The sequence below is a fragment of the Anser brachyrhynchus genome (assembly GCF_964034855.1).
Source record: "Anser brachyrhynchus genome assembly, chromosome: 3".
In the NCBI taxonomy this organism is placed as follows: domain Eukaryota; kingdom Metazoa; phylum Chordata; class Aves; order Anseriformes; family Anatidae; genus Anser; species Anser brachyrhynchus.
The window spans coordinates 111273331-111289744 of record NC_137696.1 but is presented as its reverse complement, the minus strand read 5'-3'; the positions used below and the strand labels follow the sequence as shown (position 1 = coordinate 111289744).

At 42.6% G+C, this 16414-nt stretch overlaps 1 protein-coding gene across 2 annotated transcripts in view; it reads left to right on the top strand.

The window, feature by feature from the left end:
• The first annotated feature begins 3014 nt into the window (after positions 1-3014).
• ROCK2 (Rho associated coiled-coil containing protein kinase 2) overlaps positions 3015-16414 on the top strand; it is a 103948-nt gene continuing 90548 nt past the window's right edge. The window contains exon 1 of one of the 2 annotated variants that reach the window (XM_080584070.1): positions 3015-3556. In XM_080584070.1, the coding sequence (XP_080440196.1) occupies positions 3395-3556 (162 nt within the window). In that variant the 5' untranslated portion in view covers positions 3015-3394. The remainder of the gene's footprint in view (positions 3557-16414) is intronic. The other variant, XM_080584069.1, reaches the window with a different exon arrangement.

Here is a 16414-nt window from a genome sequence, read left to right as displayed (position 1 = left end):
ACCTGATCCAGAGGAAGATGTCCCTGCCCATGCAGATGCACCAGGTGATCTTGAAGAGTCCCTTTCAACCCAGAGCATTCTTTGATTCTGTGATGAGAGTCCACTAACATCTCTACACAGAAGTATTACATGAGATCATTGGCAACTCATATGTAAAATCCAACCACATGAGGTGTTACATCTAATTTTTAGGCACCTTACCAATTAGCTGAATCTACTCCCCCCTCCACAGTGCTCTTATGCTCTTTCTGCATGGATGGTAGAGAGCGGAAGCCTAGGAAGAAGGCTCACAAAAGCCGTAAGAAGCCAGCTGAAAGTGCTAAGAACAGAGCAGCCCCTTCTCCTAAAGCTGATGCACACGTGAGTGACTTGTCTCCTTTCTCCTCTTTTGCAATAGCTGGTAGGTAAAGCATGTCTGAGGTCCAGATTCAAATTCCTTGTCTTCCTGAGAGGCCCTGATCCCTCTGGAAGTACCCTGAAGGAACAATCTGGAATGGAATGGAATAGTTCAGTTGGAAGGGACCTTCAAAGATCATGGAGTCCAACTGCCTGACCACTTCAGAGATAACCAAAACTTAAAGCATATTATTGAGGGCATTGTCCAAATGGCTCTTGAACACTGACAGGCATGGGGCATCAACCACCTCCCTAGGAAGCCTGTTCCAACATTTAACCATCCTCACACCTGAAGCTGGTGACTCCTAATCCACAGCCCTGTGGATTAAAAGTGTGTGACACTCCTACAGGGGCTGTACTGGGGGATTAAAAATTGCTTTTCACGAGGCACTGAAGCTGATCAATGTTCAGCTTACCAGCTTCTTATGAATTTGCTTATAAAAACACAGACTTCTGAAAAAGGTCAACAGCAAACTCATGAGTGCTTCAGGACACCTAAGAGATATTTGGATTTAGACACCTAAAGAGTTAAATGGCATCCCAGGGAGGAGAGATAGAGAGAAGGCTCCAGCTGTGGATTCACATGCTTACAGCTGCAGTCTGCTTTCAGAGCACCCTGGGAGTCTTTGGCTTTGCCTTGCAAAACATGGTTAAGTAACAGTTGACAATTCACTGCAGCAGACTTCAGAACCATTGTGCATGGACTAAATAAAGCCAGTTCTTCCTTAAATGCTATCAGGGATAGGTGTTATCCTATGAGATATATGGTACTATAGACAGAAAAGGTAGAATTGCAAAAACACCACACAAGGTGGTGTTATTTTTCCTTTAGGACACCCGTATCAATTTGCTCAACTAACATGTTAAAACAGTGTTTTCCCAAATACCAAGCCTACAAACTGAGAGCAGGATCTGACTTTCAAAGTGCTCTTTCTGCCACTTAATCATTTATAACCAGTAATAAAGATCTTGCTGTTAGAACTGAGCTGATGATTTTGTTGAGGATTTGTGCCGTACAAAGGAATTCAGCTGATGCTGCCATTGTAAATTTGTCTCTCTAACATTAACAGAGTAAAACTTGTTTCGTCAGTAAGCAACTATGTCCTGAAGGCTGGAGGAATAGATCTATTGGGCAAGAATTTCAAGAAGGGACTGTTTCTACACACTCACTTTTGAAGTTGCAATCGCACCTTTTTTTTTTGTATGCAAAAAGGGCTGTTACGCTTATTTAAGAATTTCTTTGTTACGGTCATTTAAACGCTGCCCTAAATAATGTCCATAAATCATATGAGCTAGATAAAGTATAGATTAGTTTTGACAAACGTTATAGATTAAAAAAATGAGGAAAGAGACACAGCTTGCCTACAGTCAACGGGAAACTGATATCTTCAAATCATCTGGTGCTTGACTCAAAGCTCACTGAAATCACCCCAAAGATTCCTGTTGACATTAACAAAACCCAGCATGTTGATCACTGGAAATATGTTGCCCACATTTGGTCTTTTGTCCCAACCTATTTAAATCTCTTTAAAAAAAAGCAAAGATACACATTTCTGCTCTGCCGCTTACAAGAAATTAGCCTACTCACTTACAAGTAGGCCGTATGGGAAGAAATTATGTTTAAGTAATTTAGAGTTTCTAAGGGCTGAAGTGCTAGCTCATGTAACTTCACAATGCTACCAGCATCCACATCCTAATCCTGGTGGAATCCCTTGGACCTACATCTTTTATCTTGTCTCCACGTAAACCACTCGAGCAAATTTTGTGAGGTTTTGGGGCGCATGTTACAGCGAAGTGGGTCCTGATCTGTTTTGGGGATGAGGTAGCCCTACAAAATAAATAAAAGAACATCTCCCAAACGTATTTTCACTGATTCCTTCAGAAAACCCAAACTCCTGAAGGAATCTCAGTGAAAGAAATGTGAGTTTGACATGCACAGATGCGATTCGGGCACTTTGGCCCAGCTGACTGCCCAGCGCAGCCTGGCGCTGAGGCTGGGGCTACCAGACACCCAGAGCTGAACCCCCTGGAACCGGGGGCTGCCGGCCTCCAGGGTCCTGACTCAGAACGCGGCACGGGGTGATCTCACTCCAAACCACGCGAGTGAGTCACGTAGTGACTTCTCTTTGAATCCATCTCCTCTTCCTTTCAAGCCGAAGCATTTGCCCGTTTTCTGACATCAGCCCGCTGCCATCCAGCTATCAGCAAGCCAACAGGACAGCGTGGCCCTTTCCCCCTTTGCAAGACACGAGCTCTGCCTGTTGTCTGGAGGTTCGTGCGCCGCGCCAATAAGCACACAGAGTCGGTATCCACACGAAAGTCTTTTAATTCTTCAGGATTTCATTTTTTTTTTTCCAAGTTCTGGGACTACGTGCCCCTTCCCCACCACACCCCGCAGCCCACCTCCTCCTCACCCCCTCAGCTCAACCCTTTTCCCCTCATTTTTCTCTTCACACCCACGAAAAGCTCTGACCCCCCACCCCACCCCGCGTCCCCACAGCCTTCGGGCCCGGGGTCCCTTCGCTGGGAGCCCACTGAGGGACAAGAGACAGCGACGACGAGCCCCCACCCCCTCAGGGCCGGGGAGCGAGCCCCCAGCAAGGCGGCCGCCGGCAGCGCAGCCTTGTGGGTAATGGAGGCCGCCTCACGGGGCCGGGCCGGGGGCGGGCGCGGCGGCAGGGGAAGAAGGGGAAGAAGGGGCAGCGGCGGCCGCCTCAGCATGGACTGAGCGGCGAGGGCGGCTCGGAGGGAGCGGGAGCGGCTCAGGGGAGGCAGCCCCGGCGCTAAGCGGCGGGAGGAAGGGAGCCGCTCGCCCCGCTTCTCCCTTCCTTCCCTTCCCCTCCCGGCTTCCTTCATGGCCGGGCGGCCGCGGGGCGGCCCAACCGCGCCGCGCTAGGCCCCGGAGCGACCCCTCGCCGTCTCCTCCTCCTCCTCTTCCTCCTCCCCGGCAGCGAGAGGGGAGGCGTCCCGCCGCCGCCGCTGGGCGAGCCCCGGCAGGATGAGCCAGCAGCAGCCGCAGCAGCAGCCGCAGCAGCAGGCGGCGAAGATGTCGGCGGCCCCCCTCCCCGACTCGGCGGCGGGGATGCTCGAGGGCCGCCAGAGGAAGCTGGAGTCCATGATCCGCGACCCGCGCTCGCCGGTCAACGTGGAGAGCCTGCTGGTGAGGGGATGGCGGCGGGGGGAAAGGGGGGGGGGGGGGGGGGAACAAAGGCAGCGCCTCGGCAGGCGGGGAGGAAGGAAGGGAAGAGCTCCGGCATCCCGCAGGAGGCTGAGCGGGGACGGGGAAGGCTCCTTCCCGGCCCGAGGGGGACGTGGGGCCCCGAGGAGGGCAGGGCAGGGGGTGGGGGGCACGGCGCCGTGCTTCAATACCAAGCTAAAGGTTGGGGTAACGTTGGGGGGAGACGCCTGTGGGAAGCCCGGAGACGCCTGTGGAAAGCCCAGAGCCGCAGAGGGAGGCGGCTTTGCTTCCAGCATCGCTCCCACCCTTCCCTTTCGCGCCTCCCGAGCGCCGTGTGTGTGAACTGAGCGGGTACCTGGCTTTGTGCGAGCTGCCAAACCTCGCCGGAACGCCGCCCGCCAGCGCCGGGCTCGGCCGCCCGCTGCCCAAACCAGCCCCTGGGGACGGGGACCTGCCTCACGGAGCCTCTGTCGGCCCCGGGGTCCCGCGGGGTCCCCTTGGTTTTCCTGCCTTTGGCCCCGTCTCCTGTGGCAAGTCGCATTTTTCGGCGTGAGTGCGTGAAACTGAATTTCCTTTAGCGAGAAATCCGTGCCCTCAGGAAGGAGTGGGAAGAGAGTTACGTTTCCCCATTTAAAACATCTCAACCCTGGAAAAGGCCGTGAGAGCCGCCCCGCTTTATTTTTATTAATACATTTTAAAATCTGAATCTCTGGGTCTTCAGGCCTGATATTTCCAATCTTTCCCAAGATTTCCAGTGTGTCCCAGTGAAGAGGAACAGAAAAGGGGGCAAGAATCCCAGCCTTTCCAAGAGTTCCTCAAGGCACTTACACTGAGCCTTTCTCTCTCTCTCTCTTTTTTTTTTTTCTCTTTCAAATGACTCAGTTCTGTTTGGCAAAAAATACAGGAACTGACTGAACAGTATGTATGCCTGTGCTGTGTGGAGAATATAGGAATTTCCTATAACATCTGAAAAATGTCGTTCTCAAGGCTTTAGTGCTGCATTATTCCTCTCATAGACGTTCAGAGGCGTAACGAGGCGTATTACCCATAGCAGTCAATGAAGGGGAGTGGGAAACAGCGCTACATATCTAGCTAGATTCAGATAAGTTCTAGCCTAGGCCAAAGCAAAGAGAGCTGCCTCTGGGCTTCGCTCCCAGCGTTTTCACATTGGTATTTTGCTAGGAAAACTTTGACCTGTGGCCAAAAAAGAGCAGTTTAAAAATAGTACAGTCGTTCTGAAAAATGCATCAGGTTAACGTTTAACCCCAGCAGACTTTTTCACACTCTGCTTTTATACTCAATGGAGTGTTACTTTTATTCTCTTGCCTCCCGTGGCTTGGACATGGATTAGATACACTGAAAACTGTTTAAGTTTCTGAAAAGAAATTCTAATTGCAAAAACTAGGATGCTTAACACCTTTTTTTTTTTTTAATATATGTTTTGTAATTTTATAGTGTAGACCAGTTCGTGTAATACATTGGACAAATCAGTAAACCGTGGAGGTATCCTAACTGGATTGTAAATGCATATTTTTGTAGCAAAGTCCATCAGTTTATTCTCTGCACTCTCTCTGTAAGTATTGTTTAAATAATTAACAGCAAGGAAAATATAACGTTAATGAATCAAGTTTCCTAGTTTCGCATTCTGCATGCCTATGTATGAAATAATAAATTGGTTAGGCTTTTTTATTGACCTTATGAAATTTGCAGTGGATTTCCTGTAAAAGCCTTGGGGCTTTGGTATTGTTGCTTTATGCTATTTGACATTAATTTTGTATCGGCATTTTAGGCTGCCTATTGCAATCCAAATATGAAAAAATCATATTCAAATTGCAACACTTACTTGTTTGGTAAACAGCTCACTTTCAGTGTAAATTATCGTAAGTGGAAATGTGTTTTCGTTTAAAAGTAGAAATACAGCAACTGAAACTAAGAGTCAGGGAAAAGGTCTTAAAAAGACTGGCTGGAATGCTACTATTTCATCCTCCAAAAATAACATAACCAAAACTAAAAATGTGGAATGGAATTCAAAATGGAATTCATTTCCTTACGCTGTAAAAAGTCATAAACAGCTGCTATTCTGCGTTTCGTGTGCGTGTTTTATTTTTGGGAAGCTGTAAAAAGCGAAAAAGTAACTGTTAATCTACAACACATGCTGCAAATTTGAACAAAGTGAAAAGCAGAGGTAATAAGCTGTCTTTCTCTAGATATCAGTTCCGTTGCCTATCAGGAGCTAATTTATGCAGTGGCTGCGAACGAGGAGGCTTTCTTTGTGTACCTTCCTCACCACACCGTCTGCTTCTTCAACAGCAGCATCTATGAGGCCAGATAACTGATTATTTCCCTCCACCCCTGTATGGCTCCAAGAGACCATTAGATTTTTCTAGTATGGCCAGTGCTATATTATATGACTTACTACTTCGCTATTTTGCCTGTATTAAGCATAATCATTTGTGATTGAATAAGATTTATCTTTGGAGAAGACACATAGCCTCAATTCAGAGCTCACCATTTAGTTTGTCGTGGTAGCTAACTTGCGAGGGCAGAATTTTTAAAATACGCAAATTGAAATATGTGGCATGCTTATCGCCATCCTTTTCCTGCTAAATTAAGAAAAAAAAAAAAGGTTACCATAGAGAAGTTACTAAGGTGGTTCAGATGCATAGCCTGTGCTGCACTTGGTGGGTTCTTCTGGTTTTGGTTTGATAAAGAGCTGAAAATGAAAACGGCAGCACTAGAGCTGTGTACATGATGCCATTGTAGGCTCAAGCGAGAACCTCTACAAAGGAAAGTGGTTTCTGCAACCTTATTTAGACATCTGGTGACTGTTCTTTTTCTCATTGTAATATGCTGAAAGCCTCTGTTGCCTGTGCTAAGATAAATAAGTTTTTTGTTACACCTCTGTGATACAGTCTTATTCTTTTTGGTCCTGTTGCAGCAGTTATGAAAACCTTTTTGGTATATCACGTTTAGATTGCGCAGGTTGGTTGGTAAAACTACTGTATTCGTGTGACTTGCTCCTCTGCCAGTTTGTGTCATCTGCTAATTCTGTGAAGTGACGCTTTTATGTGCGCTGCATGTACACATTGATGATCGTGTTAAATGGCATTTGACCTTGGGTGATCTATAAGAAACCCTACTATAAATACAGTCCTACTGAATGATTCTGAGCTGCCAGCTACGTTGAAGAAGAGCTTAACAGTTCTCAAATACATGTGCTGCTTTTTTTATTTGCATATATGCTCTACCTACAGTGTAAATGGAGCTGTTTTATATAGTATCGAATACGTGTTATTTAAGGGTGCATTGATAAGCGTTATCTGAAGACTGAATGTTCTCCAAAAGGAGAGCAGACAGGTCAACGTGGGCTGTGCAAAACTAATCCAGACTTCCCTTTCCTTGCCCCGTGTCACTGTGCGACTTCAGCACGTGCTGGACTCGAGCGCAGAATTTCGGGGTGGTGATGAGCAGCTCCCATAAATCTTACCAGCAGCTGGGGAGAGAAAGGAGCTCGTGGCTGCCTTTTGTTCTGTGAAGTGCAAGCCCTGGTGTTTTAGCGTTATGCTTCGGCCTCGTCGTGGTGGAGTGAGCCGTCAGGAGAAGCAGTGCTTGCTGTCAGGCAGTGATCACGGTGCCGGCTGTGGGCATGTTTGTGGCACGCTGCAGAACAGGGAGGCGGTTGGAAGAGGTGTGCTTCAGTGTCTTGGAATATACATGCCTTAAAACTGGGGAAAAAAATGCCTTTTTGTTTCTCTGTTAAGATAAAATTGATGGGTAAATGCTGTATTTACGCTAGTTTGGACAGGAATAGAAGTTCAGAGAAAATTAACCTTGCCATCGAGACCCTAGAGCGTTGTTCATGATGAAAAATGTGTTACCGGTACAGTTGTGACTGTCACCCTTTCAGTAGATGTCTCTGCAGCTGTCTCACCACCTGGATGGGTACCAGTGTGACACCAGCAGTGTTATCTTAGCAGATCGCTCAGCTGAGCTTTCTTCGTATGTGGTCTTCATGGCTGACATGCATCTATCCTGTTGCAGGATTTTGGTTTTAGGAGCTTTCAGGGGATTTCAGAAGTAATATTGAAGTCACCTCTCTTTCCTGAGCTTATTGTCACGTAATTTTGAATGAGTAAGAACAATCTATTGTGTTAATTTTAACCATCTAGCACAGCGAAGAGCTGAAAATGTAGCAGCTATCAGGATCTGATCTGAAATTCATTGCCCAGTGAGTGGACAAGCCAAATGTTTCTCTGCTCCTGAAGATTTTTTTTCCTTGTTTGTTATAGTTCTTGTGCTGTTATTTCTTTCTTAGCTCCTAACTCTTTCTAGAAACTTTCTATTTTTAATTTGTGACTTCAGAACATCTACTGTAGAGTTGAAGAGATGAGCTTTAAAGAAACAGAATTGCCTTTTGTTCTTTGTTCCTGGGTGATGGATTTATATATAGCAATATAGTTTAACTGGAAAAGGACAGTTCTATTTTCTGACACTTACAAGTGTTCTTATATTTTGTATTATTACACACCAGAATTAAAGCATTTCACTTAGTTTAAGAAAGGGGAAAAAAAAGCCAGTCTGCTCTGCTTTTAATGCCACACATATGATGCAGCCAGATTTCATGAGCATTCACTAGAAAGATACGTGCTCCCAATATTTTTGCCTGTATTGATCAGATTGCAGAGTGGGTCATTAGTATCCTTTAGTTGTTCAGCCTTTGTAACAGCTAGCACCATTCTTTTCTGATTTTCTTCAAAAAAAAGAAAAAATCTCTTTTCCAAATATTAGTAACCTCAGTGTCCACTGGGGATTCTGCAAATCAGCAAATACTGATTAAAAACCATTTCGTTAAATAAAATTTCAGGTTTCAGCTAATGGCAGAGCAATGCCAAAGCACTTGGCTATTTGTCTAGTGATGCTATTCGTGCCAAAAGCTGCCTAATTTGAAGAAAAAAAATGCTACCACAGTAAACAATCTCTGCAGCTCTCAGTAGATGCTTTCTTGCCAATGTTTGATCTATAAAAATAACCGGTATTGCATTGCTACTGTGGAGGAATTATCCATGGATTACAGGGATGAAAGGGGTTGAAACTTGGTAATAGAGTTTTATGTAGTGAAAGAATAGAAGAATTTATATGTGCTTTTTTTAATAGGTATTTTTTTAATAACCCATAAGTGTAGGTGTGGGGAGGGGGATGCTGTATGAACTCAGAGGTTGTTTTAAACTGCTATTCCTAAAAGCACCAAATGATTCCAGTGAAAAATTCACCCCAAATACTTTTTTCCTGATACATCACGCTGGTTAAGAACAAGAATACTATGTTTATTTTGGCAGTCTTTGTTAGCAATAAACTTATTTTAATGAGTCTTTTGCTATGTAAACAGCACGCTGAACGTGGTGCTTGGTTCCAAAGCTGTACCTACTGTGTGTGACGCTTTTGCTACAGCAGTGAAACTGCAGAAATGCTTGCTGTACAGAAGGAGTTCAGGCCGGAGGGAGTTCGTCTTCCAAACCAGCAAAGTCACGGCTTCCTTAGCGCAGGTGAAGTGCCACCTGTGTCCTTGCTTTAGAGCATTGTATTAATTATCCGCTAACAAAGTTGTAAGGTGCTGTGCGTAAAGGGGTCGTTTGGCCACCACCGCATGTGCAGGGGGTCCAACTATGTTTGGAAGGTGGCGATTCTGTGAGCTTGGTCAGAATTTTGTGTGGTTGGATGGTATCGATCGGTAGCAGCTGCTTATGTGATGTGGACTTAGCTCTTTTCTGTGTTCTTCTGCTATGGTTACTGCTACTAAGAGAGTGGGCTGGTTTGTCTTATGTGAAATATCCTGGTATTGAGCTTTTCTTTCACATCAAGGGATGGGGGTTGCTTTCGTCACCCACTTGCCCTTCTGTTCAGTCTCTGCCTCAGTTGTTGTAGGATCTGGAAGGTGGTAAATGTGAGAAGAAAATCTGAGTGTGCAAATGTTTTTTTATTATTTCTATCTTCCATTAATTTTATTTAATGTAGGACAACTTGCCGAAGTCAAATCATTTGCAAATGGTCACCAATTGCATATTTTGTGTTTTCTGTGCGCCCAAACTAAACAGTAATGTGCAGCACTGCCCCGTTATTGCTGTGGTCATATTGTTAGCAGGGCGATGATGGTCAGATGTTGCAGACAGGGATCAGCGACCAGCTCGCAGTGCAGGAAGCTCTGCGCTCTATTCCCGCGTTGGCACTGCATGCCATCAGACACATCTTTCTCAGTTTCCAGCTTTACAAAAAGCTTTTCTTTTTTTCCCTCCTGTGCTGGAGAAGAATTAAATGTTTAGAATGGACTTAATGTGATATAGAGAGGGTGATTGAGCAAACATTATGGCAAAGTGTTTAATTCTGAGTCTTGAGGACTTGGATAACAAAGCGGTTGCTTTCTGTCTTGACTGTTCCAAGTCATGGGTACTGACTTTTAGTCTGCATTTAAAGCGGAGAATAACAGGATCCTGCATTAAGCAGGATAAAGTTTGGGTGACTGATCCAAACATAGGTTTTTTTTTTTCATGCTTTACTTCAGGAGGAAATGAAGTGGAGGTCAGATACAAACATGAAATAAGGCTTGTAACCATGAGGAAGGAAGACAAGCTAATCTTTACTAAATATGCCTTCTATTCTTTTTTCAATCTCTAAACAAACAGTGTTGACTGTTACTGTTATTGAATAAGTAAATTGAAAGAGAAAATAGTGAAGTTCTACACTTCTTCTGAATGGTATTTAAAGTTTAACTAAAATTACAATTACTATTATGAGGTTCTAATACATCTTTTTTTTGTCCGCATCTGTCACTGCTGTTACATGTAATTATCCAAAGTTTGTAGCTTAGCTGTTGATTAAAAATCAAGTATTGCTGTCTCAACAACGTAGGTTTACTCTGAAGTGGTGTAGAGGAGAAATACCTTTGGGTGTTTCTTGGAAATTACTTTTTATTGAACAAGTTGTGAATTTGGAAAACTTAGTCTACTTGTGTTTGCTGCTGTACAACCTGATTGATCCTCCATGATTTTCTTTTGTTGAAAGTGAAGGGCTACATCAGTAAGTTCACTGTAGTGTGTATGTGTGCATATCTTCAAAGAGATTGTTCTCTTAAAAAATTTACAGTAGCACAGTTTTTGGTTGAGGGGTATACGTTCAGTTTGGCTTGCCTATGCTATGAAAATATTCCATTCCATGCAGAAACTAGTTTTAAACTGGTTTTCCCTGTGGTTTCTGTGACTGGTTTGTTCTGGTCTCCATTTTCAGTTTAGCACTGATTAAGTTGAGTGCAAGATCAGAAAGATGAGCGTTGTCATTCGTTGCATGGGTAGGACGTAGGATTTCATTTTTAAATCTTTTATCACCAGCTGGTGTACAGGGGAGCATATTTTGTGGTAGACTTCTGGTATGTGCAGCTGAAGACACGTGGAACCAGCTGTAGTAAGTAGGTATAAGATGTTGCTGAGTTGCTTAAGGTTGTTTCCGCCCCTTTTTATACGCAAGCGTATGATTATCCTTGACTTCTGAATGCTTCTTTTGCAGGTTTTTTAAACCTTTGTGATAGAATGACCACGAAGTCCCCCCTTAGGAGTAGATATATTCCCTCTAACAGTGCAAGAAAATGGAGAAGAGCAGGTAAAAATACCGTGTTGGAAGCTGATGGCTTAGTGAGTAATGAAAAACCTTTCTAGTGCCAGCTGTGTACATGCACAGTCTGTTTCTGTTAGTGAGTTTCAGGCCTCTTCCTCCAACAGTAAAAGTCAGTCCATTTAGGCATTAAGCCATAACTTTTAATTCTTGGCCTATTTAACTTAATGACCTCTTTAAGTTGTATAATCCTGGATTGTAAACTATAACTCCTCCCTCCCCCACCCTTTTTGTTTTTAATTCTTCCGTATGAAAGGTAACTGAAGACAACTACTTGAATTACTCCTGTGGCAGGGAGATACTGACAGTTTATTCTTGTATTGCAGCTACTGCAGTTAATTTAAACGTTATTCTATGTTTAGTATTTTCTCTGGGGGCACAAAGTACTTAGTAATTTTGTTAAAATTAAGAGAGAGATCCATGCTGGTATTATAAGCACCTGAACTAAGCTATGGATCTGGTAGGATAAGCTAGAAAGAACTACATTTTCAAGATGATTGCTAAACAAAAGTTTTTGTGAAGTCCTGTTCTTTCATTGCTTCTGTCAAGTTCAATGTTCAGTATTACTGTAAACAAATAATTTCTCTTACATTAAATGTACTTTTAATTAAATTTTTTAGTTATTTTCCTTAATCCCCATCTCTGCGGGTTTCCCCGGAGTTCATATCTGCAGAATTGAAGGTCTTGCCTTGACTCCACAAACATTATTGGGGTAGGGAATAGCAGAACTCCAGTTCTCAGAGTTCTGGTGCAAAATTTGAATGTAGCAGCAAATAAAGGAGCAAAACTACTGTTTTATGTGCGTGTGGTGTTTGTTCTATGTCAGGAATAATTTCAGCTTGAATGAGGAAAAGATAAATATCTAACAAATATACTATTGTAAGCTGCCTCTCCTTAAAAGGATTTGCCACCATGGTATTTTTAAGTGTAGACATTCAGCTAGTTTTCTGCCTTGAAAATAATTTTGAACTGTTAAGATTATGAAGCAAACATTAAATATGGACAGTATGATGAAGAACCGTTCGTATGTGGAAGGCTGAAACAGTAGCAGTATGAGGCGTGACTCATTTCATCTATTTTCATGACTGGCTGTTTCTGAAGAAGGGCAATTTAGGTGTCAAAATAAACTATTTAATTGCTCTTCATTTTCAGAAGGAATACCAGTATTCTTCTGCATATATGCCTTGTGGTGTTTCTCAATTGCCGGAGGTCGCAACTGTCCCCTTTCTACCTGCCAAAATGTCTTTATCAAAACCTAGATTATTAAAAACTGAGAATGGAACTTTAAAACCAGTTATGTAAAATGTGACATTGATCATTGTTAAAAAAAAATCCTAGATTTTGTATGATTACCCTGCAGGATATATTTCAGTGAATCAGAACGCCTCAGGCAGCGTTGAGCCTTACTGTAGTTTAAATTTTCTATAAAGTATGGGACATTTTGTTTAGACTGTGTTGCTGAAAGTATGTTCTGTAATGTGTTTTTTTTTTGAAATCACACTGTCTGTAGGAGGGAAGATGCACAGCGTGTATTTCAGACTTAGATGTAAGTTGGTGAAGTTTCAGTATACTTACAATCCAAATCCTTTTTTTTTAATTAAATCATAAGCAATCAATGCATGATTAAGTTATTTCTGTTTATCAGCATAGTATATAGCATGGATGCTGAATTGGGAGGGCGAGAGAAAAGGTGTTATGTTTAAGTGTTAGAACTTTTAAGTTATATTTTTATTTCAATCTTAATTTCTAGGTGCATAAATACCAGCATACACTGCCATGTGATTCAACTCCTTTCTTGGCACATAGGAATTGTTCTTGTTTTTATATATCAAATATTCTTCTGCATTATAGAATTGGTATTGTTTTTACTGTCATAATGGCTTGTTTTTTTTTTATTGTATGAAATCTTATCAGCATTTAGATGGATATTCTCTAAAATTGAAAAGAGAGGAAAAGAGAAACAAACATGCTTGGCACTGTGATGTCCTAGGGCCAGCGATGCTGAAGGTACATAGGGATCACGAGAAGATCATGACTTTTTCTTAGTTTCATTGCATGAAAAATAGTTGCAAAAGTAAAATGATTCTGTTGTCTGTCAGTCTGCAGCTGTAGCAGTGACCCAGACCCTGGTCAGGTCCTGCCGTGCTCTAGCCGGTGTGGTCTCACCTCGGCCGTGGGGTTAAAGTCACAGCCTGGAGCTGTCCAGAAGTGCACTGCGGGGACGGGCATCTGGGTGTGGGACTGGGCTCTTTCAGGTGAGCCCAGCTGCTGCTCTTCTTTAACCTGCTGCTGCAGGCCAGGCCTTGAAGCGCATCATTTGGCCAGAGTACTCTCAGGGTTTATTTTAAGCATAAATTGCTGATTATTTTACTGGTTTTGACTTACTGGCTTGGATATGGTGTGACAGAGCAGGGTAAGTAGTATTCTGGTGAAATTGGGCATCACCACTCTTCCAGCAGAGCAGGAGGTAGTTAAGTAGGAGGTCTTTAAATCTAAAGTAATGCCACTCCAATTATCTAGCCATATTCCAATGTTCACTTTCTGAAAATACTGGACTTTTTTTTTTTATGCTTGAGCTCCCTTTGACAATGGGATGCATATAGTGGTTGTACGCGGATTTTCCGTGAAGGGTAGCAAGGAATGAGAAGAAACCAGAGTCAGTCAGGGGACACTACTTGGTCTGGAATGGCTCGAAATGATCGGGTCGTGCTCTTGTTTCAATGGTGTGTGGTGAAGCTGACAAGCTGTTTTTGTTGATGTAAGGATTTTATTTTGCCAGATCTAAATGCAGCTTTAGTAAAAGTCTCTGCGTGCTGTAGGATGGCACCGCACTGAATGGGGCTGTACTGCTTCTAGTTAGCTCACGGGTCTGTGCTCTGTACTTGCTATGTACCATATGGGATGCGTGCTGCAGTACTTTTCCAAGAGACACGGGTAAATCTGCCTCTCTGAGCAGCCTGGGCCAGGGCCCCGGCACCCCCACGTTAACAAAGTGCTCTGTGATGTTCAGGCAGAACCTCCTGTGTGCCAGTTTGTGCCTGTTGCCTCTTGGCCCTGTCCTCCCAGCACCTCCCTTCAGGTTCTGGCAGACCCTGATGAGATCCCCCTGGGCCTCCTCTTCTCCAGGCAGAACAGCCCCAGCTCTTTCGGCCTCTCCTCAGAGGTGGAAATGCCTACTGCCAAATCTTAAGGAAATTTTAGAAAACATCAAGTTACCACCCATGGGAAAACTATTTCCACTTACAGAACCGCCGTGAACGTGAAATCTATTTTATTCATTTTGCTTTGGTTTTCCAAGTACCTTGGGATATTCACTTAGTCCTGAATTTTGTGCTCTATTTTTTTTAACATTCATGATTTTTTTTAATTCTTTGTATTCCAAAGCTGAATTTTCACAGAAGGGAGAAACTAATCACACTGCAGTAAATGCAAGCTAAATAAATGAAAAATGTTCTTCCGTTATAAAATTTCTCTTAGCTACTGTAATCTCTGCTGATATTTTTAATATCTGTATGTAAATAAATCCTGGTAGAGTTGCAATTTAACTGTCTTGTTAAAAGCAAATATGCTTATCTTATCTTCAATGATACGGTGATTAAGACAAAATCTTGTTGCCCAGGTGTGTGGAGATAATACCATAAACTTGAAAGCCAGTATGTATCGAAAGAAAAACTTCATACTTAGTTTAAGATTTATAGTGCCTAGGGGTTGTTCACTGTAATAGCTTTATCTTAAAAAGACTGTGAAATACACCTCTAAGTATGTATGCACAAGATACTAAGTTGTCTGAGAGCAAAGTTCCTGAGGAAGACTGTGAAATATACCTACAAGTACGAAGATACAAGGTGCTTAATTGTCTGACAGAGCAAAGTTCCCGAGGACATCGGTTCCTTTGCGAAGATTTATATCAACCATAAACAAAGTCCTTTTGAATGCCTTTCTGTCTTTCCAGATAAGCTCTGTCATCATCCTTTTAAGATCCATGAGTAGTCAGGGGACTGGGAAAACCTTAGGATTCTGTAGGATACGGTATCTGTTTCTGAATGACTTCAGAAACAGAAAGAGATGACGCATTGCAGACAAAAGCTTATTAAATGGGACGAGTGTGGTCCTTGGGCCAGATGACTGGCCTGCAGTGTGGAGGTAAATACAGCAGTAATTAATAATAGCCTACCTGCTTTCAGGTAGTCTATAATGGTAATTCTGGCACTCCAAAGGAAGGTATGACAATGCGATCCTTTTATTTTTAAAAAGCTGGACACAAGATTCCTCGGTCTAAGAAACTGTGACTATGCTAAATGGGTCCTACGTGGCCCAGCGAGCTGGCTGGGTGTGCAGCACCAAAACATCCCTTGGGAACTAGGTCAGACACGTGCACAGCAGAGCACAGACGTGCGTTCTCAATGGTGTTTATATGTAAAAAATGTTACTGATGGAACCAGCGTGGCTCTTCTGACTCAGTAGTAGCATGTTTAGAAGAGGAATAGATGTTATGGTCTTTATATTTGAAATAATTATTTTTTTTGCAGGGTTATTCTCTAATCTAGATGTTTTTTTAAGGTGTGTATATTTTTTACATTTATTTAAGGGCTTCAGTCATTAAGGATAGTCACAATCAAGTTTATATATACTTAATGAAAATGTTTACCTTTGAAAATGTAGATCAACCAATAAAATTATACATCGTTTGAGGGAGAAATGAAGCAGCTTTTAATATTAGAAAAAGAAATGTTAAAATCTGGGGAAGTAGAAGATAAGTATGGGAAACTGCAGCAAAGCAATCTCAGATCTTTTTTACCTTTCTCCCTTAGTTATATTGACCTTCCTAGTTATATTGATTTAAAAACAAACAACAACAAAAACAAACAAACACAGATGCTTAGTCAAGGTCCACAAATACTTTCACTATCAGTTAAAGAAATAGCTCCACCTCCTTCCATGGGGCACCACCTTTATAGTGATGCAAATGCTCGTGCTAGTGTGTTGTAAACTGACCTGGGAAACTAATCTTGATTAAAATTAAACCAAATAATTTTCCTATTTAATCCTGTCAGAATTTGACTGCAACTAAAACTATGATATTTAAAAAAAAAAAAAAATCCTAAATTTGTGAAAACCAGAAAATCTGTACTGCTTCCTTTCCTCAAAGACCTAGGCTTCAGTTGAATGGTCTGCTTATTA